Here is a 10,881-nt window from a genome sequence, read left to right as displayed (position 1 = left end):
ACATATTACCTTCAACTTTTGCATTTTCTGAAATGCTTTCAAAAATCAATAATTTCCTAAAAATATAACTCAAAAACATCAGTAATAAATTCCTTATTATGTAGTTATAGAAGGGGTAAATAGGAACTAAAGTAAAGTTACTGACTTATGAACTCTTTACAAATTCTCTAAGGTTATGACAAATGAACACACTAAAATATAAAGAATATTAGATAAAACTTTTATTTTGAATGTGATTTAGTTGTATGTTCAAACTAAAGAATTATGTATAATTTATTGCTTGATCAAAATCAACAAAAATATAAACTATATTTACAACTCAAATTGACAAATTACTTTCTAAAGAAAAACTTTCTGCTTTATATTACCCTAATTTTCTTATGGAGAATAGGCAAAGAATGAAGTGATGTTGTATCACAGATGGTTATTAAAAGCAATGAGGATAGTTTGAATAAGAGGTACATACATAATTTAAAACAAATATTAGGGTTATTTTCTCTGAAAAGTTAGCTTGCAAATGAAAAGAATCAGCCCAAATCCGCATATTGTAATAGCTGTCCTCTTCAAAATTCTACTCTTCCATGTAGATACTTCTTCCATTAATGGTATATGAGTTGGATCATTTTCCCGTTCATTTTGCAGCTAATATTTAGAATGGAAAAATGGAAAGAGTTAATATCAATAAACTGAAAATAAAACATCTTTTGATCTGAAAAATAGATGTATATTAATTCCCTTGATTTAGAGGGTGGCAACTCAAGATTTGAATGAAGATTTAAAGTGAACACATCTTGAAAGACATTTCTTCACCATCATTCCATTACTGTAATTATTAGTTTTACATTAAAAATAAATGCTTTCATAGTTATCATATTTTTAAATGGTGTTTTTAAGTCTTGAGATAAAGTTTCTTTAAAGTTAACTTAAAGTTTGAATTTTACTTGTAAGGAATACCAATTGATATTTATTTCCTTTCATATTAAATATCAATTAATGTCTTAAAAAAGAGTGAACCATTCTTGTAACAAACCTACAATAGATGAAACTAACAAGAACTGGAAGAAAGGTTGTTTATGCTAGAAATTTAATACTTAAATATAATTGCAGAAACATGTCAACAAAAACTGAAGTGGTCCTTTTACAAATAATGTGCTAAAGAAACCTCATGCGGTGTGGGGGTGGGGAAATAGGGAGACAGGGAGGCAGGGAGGAAGGAGGGAAGGAAGAGAGAAAGGAAAGGAGAAATGGCTGTTGGGGGTGGGTCAGGAGGAAGAGAATAAGCAGAAACCAAAAGATTCTTGAGATAAAAAGAATCAGGCACATTTATAGAGTGATATTTACTAGAAACATCCTGTGCTGGAGTGGTGATATAAATACTTTCAACATCAGCAGGAATAACGACTTCTAAATTCTACAGTGTAAATATTTAATTTAAAAAGCCTGCAAAATTAATTTTAAATTTATAGCAGAAAAACAGACTTCAATGCCAATCTCATTAAGACTGTATTCTTGGTGTAACTTCCAAATGGCTTCATTCAGCAACAGATTCCTTTTTGACACTGATGCTCCATTTACTGAATCCTGAGACAGTCATTCCTTTTATTAACCAATTACTTAGAATGACCCTTTCTGACAGGAGCTGTCAGTGTGTTGGTTTGAAAGAGAGTGATGTGGTGTTAAAGTCTAGCCTTGACCTCTCCCACCCTCTCTCTTTGTTACCTTCATAGATTTATCTGTGATAACTCACATTTCTTTTTCTTTTTAAAAAATCTCCATCAGTTATTATTGGTAAACTATGAAATATTGCAAACTTAAAAGCATAATAATATATTCCAAACCTGGAAGCCATAATAATTCCTAAGTTAAATCCCATTATGATAACTAATCTAGAAAAATAAAATCTACTAGCTTGCTCAAAAATTAAGATTTTCCTGCCCAAGAAACTGTATTTGATATTACTATAGACTAATAAATGTATTCTCAAGGCTAGTCCTTATACAGAAATCTATAAATTCTAGATAGAGAAGGTCACAGAAAAAGAAGGCCTTCTGTAGCTAAAGAAAAGATGGAAATTCTCTTGCTAGGTGCAGTGGTGCATGCTTGTAATTCCTGAAGCTTGGAGGCTGAGGCAGGAGGATAGAGAGTTCAAAGCCAGCCTCAGCAATGGCAAGGCACTAAGCAACTCAGTGAGACCCTGTCTCTATATAAAATACAAAATAGGGCTGGGGATGTGGCTCAGGGTTGAGTGTCCCTGAGTTCAATTCCTGGTACCAAACAAACAAACAAACAAACAAACAAATAAATAAAATAAACAAGATGAAAATTCTCTTTATAGGTACACATTATCAAAATAAAAGTTGTACCTGATTGTATTATCTATGTTTTAAAGTCAGTAAGTCTCTAAAGCAGTGCTTCATAATTTCATTCATTTCAGAAAACTCTGGCGCTTTCTTCCAATTTTATCTCAGGATTCCATATATGCACTCCCCACTTATCCAACCCATCTTTGTAATTTGAACTGCAGAAACTGGATTAATAACCAACCTTGAAGAAAGTATGTCTTAGGAAATTTCCTATATTAAAAGTTGATGCTTTGGGTTGTTGTGACTTGATGGCAGAGTGCTCACTTAGCAAATGTGAGACCCTGGGTTTGACCCTCAGCACCACATAAAAATAAATAAATAAAATAAAAGTATTGTGTCCATCTACAACTAAAATATATATATATAGGATATATATATACAATATATATATATATATACAATATATATATATATTGTATGTATAAAAGTTGAAGCTTTGCAGGAAGTTTCTGTACACAAATCCTTCCAAATTTTCTTTGGATCCCCATGAAAAATATCATGTTAAGTTAAAAAATTCTTCTAGATAAGTTAGAGGTAGTGAAAATGAATGGTGCTATATTTTGTTGTCAGCAAGTTCAGGCCCTTTCTAGCTTGTGCAGAAGAGGTGCCTGACATACAGCAGGTGCTCCTACATTAGTTGAATGAATAAAGTCAGAACACAACTTCTAAGATGCCTCTTTCACTAACAAGGAGTTGTTTACTCAGAGAATTATAAAATTTATTGCTCATTCTCCCATTTAAATTATCTTTTTCCCACTATTACTTTGTAGAATTTGCTTTACAACATTTTTATTCTCACTTAAAAAGACACCTTCTGATTAAGCATTATGTTATAGTCTGAATGACAAATTACCTGGGACATGTATAACATTTATTTTGAGGACAATATCTTTTTTGATAAAATATTAGTGAACACGTTGAATGAATTATAGATTGAAGCTGTAAAATTTAATATATAAACTAATTTTCACATAATATACATCACAAAAGTTTTATAGAAATAAAATTTATTCATTAACTACACATGAAGAACTCAGAAGTGAGTTCCCTGGTTGCCTCTGAATGTTTTCCTTTACTCTCTTCTCCTTAACAAAGGTTCCTATTTCAGCAGTTTAGATCTTGGTATAGCCAATTTTCTTTGAATCACCTGTCCATAAAACCAGATATATACTTCTATGTGAATATAAAAGCAGAACCAAAAAGCTCTACACTTTTTAAAAACACAAGTTAAATTACAAATTAATATATAGTCTGGCCAATAGAAGGAATTTCATCCACAGTCATATTAACAGACCTATATTTCATTTTGGTCATTTTACAACTATATAGTTACATGTAAGTAGTGTATAAATAAAAATTGCTCTTTTTAACAATCTAATAATTTGACCTTCATTGATTTTTCAACTGGCTGAACATTATTTTTTCTGTTTTTGGTGCAGAGGATTGATCTGAGAGCCTTGCACATGCTAAGCATGGGCTCTACCCCTAAGCTACCTACCTGGTCCCTGGTTGTGCACATTATAACAAATATGCATACCATAATTTATCAAATTATTGTCCTAGTATATGACACTTATGATACACACACTTTTTAAATAAACTACTATTGAAGATAGAAATATTTTTATAGTTGTTGACACATCTTGCCAGAATGTTTTTGAAAGGTGTGCCACCAGTTTCATTGATAATATCAGTCTGGTAAATGCTAACTAGAAAGACTATCATTGGAATGACACCTTTTCCCTTGCTAATCAAAAAACATGAAAAGGACATGTTGTTTCTTTAATAACTAACAAAATTTGTTTTCTATGTATATTTCTTCCTTTGGAAACTGTCTTTTCCCACTTATCTAGTAGTTTATCTAAGTATTCCATTTATTGCTCTTATCAGAACTGCTCCATTGTCTAGCATCTTTTGTTGTAAAACATTTCCCATAATAATTACCCTCTCTTCTTTTTAATGTTAAATATATACCTTCTGAATTAGGTCTTTTAGTTTGTGGACTTCTTCACTCAAATCTTCAACATTACTAACAAGTTCTTCACAAACTGAAGTAAAATTCCGGGGAGAAGCCCATTCCAGTACTATCTATTAATATTTCAAAAGTTACATTTTAAATCACAGAAACAACATTTTCTAACTTTATATGCACAATGGTTACACAAAATTTCTAAACATTAAATTATATAATTGAGTAGGTTTGTTTTTCAGGAAAATCCTGACACCAAAATAAGTCAGTAATTTTATGTAAATAGTAATTGTATACAAATAAGTCAGTAATTTTGTATAAATAGTTAAATCAGCTTACAAAATATCTCCTAAATATAGGTATATAAAACATGGATATTAATATAATAATATTGTGGTGAATAAATCAACTCATGAAGGTTTTATAAAAGAAATGATTCCTGTATTAATATTATATATGATCACAGGAAAACAAATGCATATAAAAATGTTTTACTAAGATAAATAGCTAAAACCTAATTATGTAAAAAAAGTCTAAAAAGCAAGTTTGCTTTTGTAGGTCACTTACTTTCTCTCTAAAACTTCCTTCACTAAAACAACTTTATATCGATAATACTTTTTTTAATAACACTCAACACTGTTTTATTTCAACTTTCACTTGGGTCTCCTGTCACTTTATCTTTTAAACAATTAAATCCCCTTTAAGAACAATGGGAAGTTCAATACATGGATTGGTTTAAGTTTTGGTCTTACTCATTTTCCTTTGCTTGAGGGTGAGAACACAAAATTTTTCAATTAATTAGTATGCAAAAGAATAATATTAATTTACTTAATTGCATTGAACAACTGATATAATTTTATCAGATCAGTAATTTTATTGAATTATCATGAACTTATTTGTAGTGTTGTTCAGCATTCATACTTTATTTTCACTTAATTCTAGTACAATACCTTATGAGAATTTACAGGTAATTCAGTAATGATATTCTGTACAGCTGTTATTAAATGGCCACATTGTTTGTTTAATTTCAGAAGAAAGTTGAGGAACTCATCACCACTAAAGAAAGGAAACAAACAGAAATCACTCAAGAGCAATTTACTTCCTTCTACTGGGCTAGCTACAAAAACCTAATTATAAAATTAACAGATTCTTTAAAAATAGTTATAGAGTAGGTAATATGTATTAGGAACTGAATTAGGCCTTGAATTATACCAATGAAAAATGAGGAAAAAATAAATTTTCAATCTTAAGTATCTCATATTTCAAGATGAATGCGGACACCCAACTACAACGTTTGTTATTTAAAGGGATATACAAAGAAGGAAGATAAAAGAACCAATATTTGAATATCTACTATATGAAAACCCTCTATTAGTTATTTTTACATATATTATTTCTTCCAATCCTTGCTAACGACCACTAATGTCAATACTAGTTTATAACTGAGATATCTATAACTGAGTTATTAAAGGATTTTAAACAAGAAAGTATAAAATCAGGTCTTTGTAGAAGAAAGTTTATTGGGAGAGTGGTATGAATTAAAGGAACACAAAAATGAAAATAGAATAGCTGGGAGACTAATAAAAAGTTACATCTAAGAGATGATGAAGGGAAGCTTAAACTAATCTGACAGTCTGATTGGAAGGAGAAGGTTGAGTGTAGTTTAAGAAACTTTTAGGATAATAAACTGAAAAATCTCATGAAAGATTGCATGTAAAATAACAGGAAAAATCTAGGATGATTCTCAGTTATTTGCTTTCCATGAAGTTGGTGCCAAGCAGAGAACTGAATTTGAGGATGGGTGGTGAGGAGAATAGGGGATAAAGAGAAAAGACTATGGCATAATAACTAAGATCACAGACTCTTGCATCAAGAGTCAACCTGAGTTTGGAATCAGCTTCCATAGTTACTAGCTTTAAGATCCTGAGCAAGTCTAATCTTGAGCCAAATGTTTCCATATCTCTAGAATGGTGACTACAGAACTTTCAGAAGGACTGCAAGGAGGCAATATAAAGCATTTTGTCTACCAAACAGCTGGCATTCAAGCAGACTTAATCATGCCAATAACTGTAATGACGATGAGATGATAGGCAGGTGGCAACCACTAGTAAGCAGTAGATAATGTAGGTCTTACAAGGATATATATCCTGAGGTCTATAGACTCGTAAGGGTAGATACAATTCAGAGGTTCAATAAGTTCCATGGGAAAAAAATTACATTTTTATTTTCACTAACCATTACTTATTTGGGCTAAGAGAAGAAGCTACTGACTAGATTAGTTTCAGTAACAGAAACTAATTTACTGTGAAAAGTACCAAGAAACACAACCTGAGAGATAAGTTAGCCAAGGGTGTGAACAGTTAATTCAGAAAAAAAGAAACAAAAATTGAAAAGATAATAAATATGGAAATACAAAATACTACATTCTAGCAAAATGACAAGAATTAAGTAGATCGTTAACATCAAGAGTTGACAAGTTCATGAGCTGACCTTTTTGGAGAAGGCTTTAATAGTATCTATTAAAATAAAAATGTACACAAAATCTATTATGACAGGACCAAATGATACTTTTAAATCCAAGCAGAAACTCTTAAATGTAGAATTTTTTCATTTTAGACTATATAAAGTCTATTTTACACCATTTCTAGGAGGAAAGGTTAAAAAAAGCAAGCAAGGTCAGCCTTAAATAAAATTAATAGAAAACTTTTCTCTAAGACACCTTACAAGAATGTATATAACATTTTCATTTAGGCAAAGTCTTATCTCTTAGCTTGAAAGAATTAGGTTGGAAAAATTATTTTATAAAATATAAACTTGTATTTATACACGTCACTGATAATGAAAAGGACCTTATGGATACTTTCAATAAGTAAATTAAAAGTAAAGAATTTATGCTATTTAGCAAAAAAAGTATTTATAAAAGCATTTTAAAAATACATGTAATTTTTTATTCCATTTCCTTTCTGATCTGTACTATAGAAAGGACAGAACTTAAAAGAATATAAGACATTATTTCTACCCAAGCAACAGCACTAATAACTTGTATTTTTGTTTCCATGTGATATTTATTTATACTTACAATTTAGATATTAGTGTTCATTAAATATGAAAATTTTATTTATCAATTAAAAAGAATACTCAACAAATAATTCATTAATGCCATATATATTTATGAACTCAAGGAAATTATGATCCACTGAGACTAGCCATTCAAAATATCAAGTGATATCAGTTATGTAATTCTAGTAGATGATTTGCAGATATATATGTGGAATATTAATTTATCAGCTCTTATTCAAAAAACAGTATGGAACTCAATAAGGAACTCAGTTCACATAAGCAAATAATATTAGCAAAATAAGTTTATATTTATTATGTAAAGAAAATATATACTTTTCTTTTGACATAATTTTCAGGGCCACTGAGTATAGACAGCCAAAATATACAAAATGAACTCTTCAGAGACCATTTTTATCATATATTATGTGAATGGTGTTTCCCCATCAGAATCACACACTATATAACCTACACAACTTTGCATGACAGCCCTAATAATTTTGTACCTATTTAAAGAATTCAAAATAAGCAAATGTGACATAGATATGGTTTATTTGATCAAATTAGCGCGCGCGTGTGTGTGCGTGTGTGTGTGTGTGTGTGTGTGTGTGTGTGTGTGTGTTTTAACTAAGCTAACTACAACCAGGCCCATCCCTGTCAGAGGATTACATTTTCTGCCCCTATAACATGAGGCCTGGCCACGTGACTTGCTTTGTCAAATAACATAGGACTGGAAGTAGCTGTAACTTTTGAATACAAGCTTAAAAAAATCACGTACTGGTCTACTGGTTCTGCTGTTTGATTAGTTTAGTTCTTTTTTCCCTTTGCTTGTATTACTTGTATTTTTGTTTCCACGTGATATTATAGAAAGAGTATATCACAGACTGGGACTGTTTCTTTAGACTACTCAGAATATCAATGTGGAGAGCTACCACAGCTGATCAATAATAACCAAGACATAAACTTCACTGTTAGAACTGACAGAGATTTAGAAGTTATTTGTTATAACACAACATAAGCAGACTAATACTCCATATTTAAAATCTAAAGTAAAGCATTAAGATAAAACTTAAAATCTGTAATTATATTTAATTAAAATCTGCATTATATTTAGGTACTATGTACTCATTGTAAAATATCTGAAAAAATTTTAAGCATCAATATTTTTATCACCCAAAGATAATTACTGGTATTAATAACTGATAATGACTGGAAAATATTCTATCATAATATTTTCTTATCATATACATTTTATTCCAGCATTTTTCTTATGAATGTACACAAATGACATTATACTTCACATGTTATTTTACATTGTACTTTTTACACTTACCATATTTTCCCATGACACCAAGGTTCAAAATCATCTTGATGGAAAAAATAATTACACTGATGTACTCTAATTCAACCATTTTTTGGATGCTAAGTATTTAGTTTTAATTTTAGAATGTTTATATATTTTTTATTTTTTTATTTATTCTAATTAGTTAGACATGACAGTAGAATGCATTTTGACATATCATACACAAATAGAGAATAATTTCTCATTCTTCTGGTTATACTTGATGTAGAATGATACTGCTCGTGTAATCATAGGTGTAAATAGTGTCATAATGTCTGATTCATTCTATTAACCTCTCCACCACTGAACCCTCTCCCCTCCCTTCATTTCTTAGAATGTTTATAAACAATAGAGGTGAACAATATGTTACATGTAACATTTTGTATCTATGTAGATTTTTCTTTTTTGAGAAGGAGTTGTTTCCTCATAACCATAATTTTGAGAAACTTGACACATTCAAGTGGATGTCAGGTAGCTCAGAACTCAGAGAAAATAATTGATAAAAATTTCAGACATGAATGAAAACTCATTGCTTATGTTCAAAATATCTCAAAGTTGCTGTGGAATGGCTACTAAAATTTTTAAATTGCCCTTTTTATTCTAAAAATCTACTAAAGCAGAAAAAAGTAAATGAAGTAAGCATATACACTCTTAGAACAGAAATTATTTTAACAAATTTTACACATACAGGAAAAAGCATCTTAAAATAAATCAGTAGCTAAATTGTTGAAGTCACATTACCAAGAGATTATAATCAATCAATTCAACTTTTCCTGCTGTTAGTTTTCTTATGACTTAATGACTAATTTCTTCTTTAAAGAATGACTTTGAACAAATGGGAAGTACAACATTTTTCATAACAGCATGTAAACAAAGTCTTTGATTTAATAATAAGGTCAAATTCCTGGAATATATGTCTGCCAGTTTTATTTTTTAAAAAATTCAGCAGTTTTAATAAGTGACCCATTCAGGATTCTGCACATTCTTTAAGTCTACTAAATCCCACAAAGAAAATTCATACTGGCAACCCTGACAGCATACAAATAAATAAATAATATCAGAAAATTTAATTTGCAAGTCAGTTTGTAGAACTTGGCATATTCCTTCACAGAAACAATAATGAAAAAAAGTAAAGAAAATGAACAAATATATTCAAGGTTTGCTGATTTTAAAGTCTTCTCAAATGAAATTCTTCACAATGCATTTAAGAGAAGGGGAAATGTCTATAAAGTAAATTTCATAATAAAGTTTGTAAGAAATCATAAGAAACTTCATAAAGTTTGTATTATAAATTATTCCCTGGAAGATGTCTCTAAATTCTAAAATGGTATGGAAACCCATTTGTTTATAATAATTATAGTGTTAGCTTTAGACAGGCTGCCCTAGTGATAATACTACTACATTTTTAAGTATTAGATTTTACAGAATACTGCAATTCACTGGCTATTAATTTATTCAATAAAATTTATCTGTACAGTTATTTCCCAGGCAAAGAAGAACATGACTAACATACATATCCAAGTTCCTCTGGTCATTCTGATGATATGGCCAGGTATGGAAATACTACTATAAATCATGGTTACTAATTCCCAATATGTTTTCAAAGCCCATATGTAGAAACCACATATCCACTGACATTTCTGGAACTTTTACCTTAAATATACAATCCTCACTTATAACATTATTTCTGGGGAGAAAATGAAAATGGAATATGTTGAAATAATAAATAGTAGTTGCCAGTGGAAAAAAATGTTACTATTTTAAAGACTTTTCAAATGAAATTCTTTACAGTGCATTTAAGAGAAGGGGAAATGTCTATAAGGTAAACTTCATAATAATTATATTTCTAATTTTAAAAAATTAGAAAATACTACTACCTGGTACTGAAGGTAAGATTAGAGGACTCTGAAGAAGCAGAAAAATGTGAAATTTCTTATAGGGACCTTGTTAGTCACTTTATGTTGGTTTGTGGTGGGGATGGAGGGGTTCTGGAGGATTGAACCCAGGGCTTTCTATAGGCTAGACAAGAACTTTACAGTGGAGCTATATAGCTATATCTCCAGGTGTTTTTTTTTTTTTTTTTTTTAAATATTTACTTTAAGTCAGGATCTCACAAAGTTACCTAGGTTGGCACTCAACTTGGGATCCTC

At 30.2% G+C, this 10,881-nt stretch overlaps 1 protein-coding gene across 1 annotated transcript in view; it reads right to left on the bottom strand.

Annotated features, from left to right (window-relative positions):
- Positions 1–463: 463 nt before the first annotated feature.
- The window catches only part of Asz1 (ankyrin repeat, SAM and basic leucine zipper domain containing 1), a 56,462-nt gene continuing 46,044 nt past the window's right edge, over positions 464–10,881 (bottom strand). The window contains exons 11-13 of the mRNA XM_047561898.1: positions 5,283–5,388; positions 4,338–4,451; positions 464–642 (exon numbers count right to left, since the gene is read on the bottom strand). Of these exons, the coding sequence (XP_047417854.1) occupies positions 490–642; positions 4,338–4,451; positions 5,283–5,388 (373 nt within the window). The 3' untranslated portion in view covers positions 464–489. The remainder of the gene's footprint in view (positions 643–4,337; positions 4,452–5,282; positions 5,389–10,881) is intronic.

Source organism: Sciurus carolinensis, chromosome 8, assembly GCF_902686445.1.
Source record: "Sciurus carolinensis chromosome 8, mSciCar1.2, whole genome shotgun sequence".
In the NCBI taxonomy this organism is placed as follows: domain Eukaryota; kingdom Metazoa; phylum Chordata; class Mammalia; order Rodentia; family Sciuridae; genus Sciurus; species Sciurus carolinensis.
Note: the sequence above shows the minus strand (reverse complement) of the source record. Positions and strands in the feature narration are given on the sequence as shown.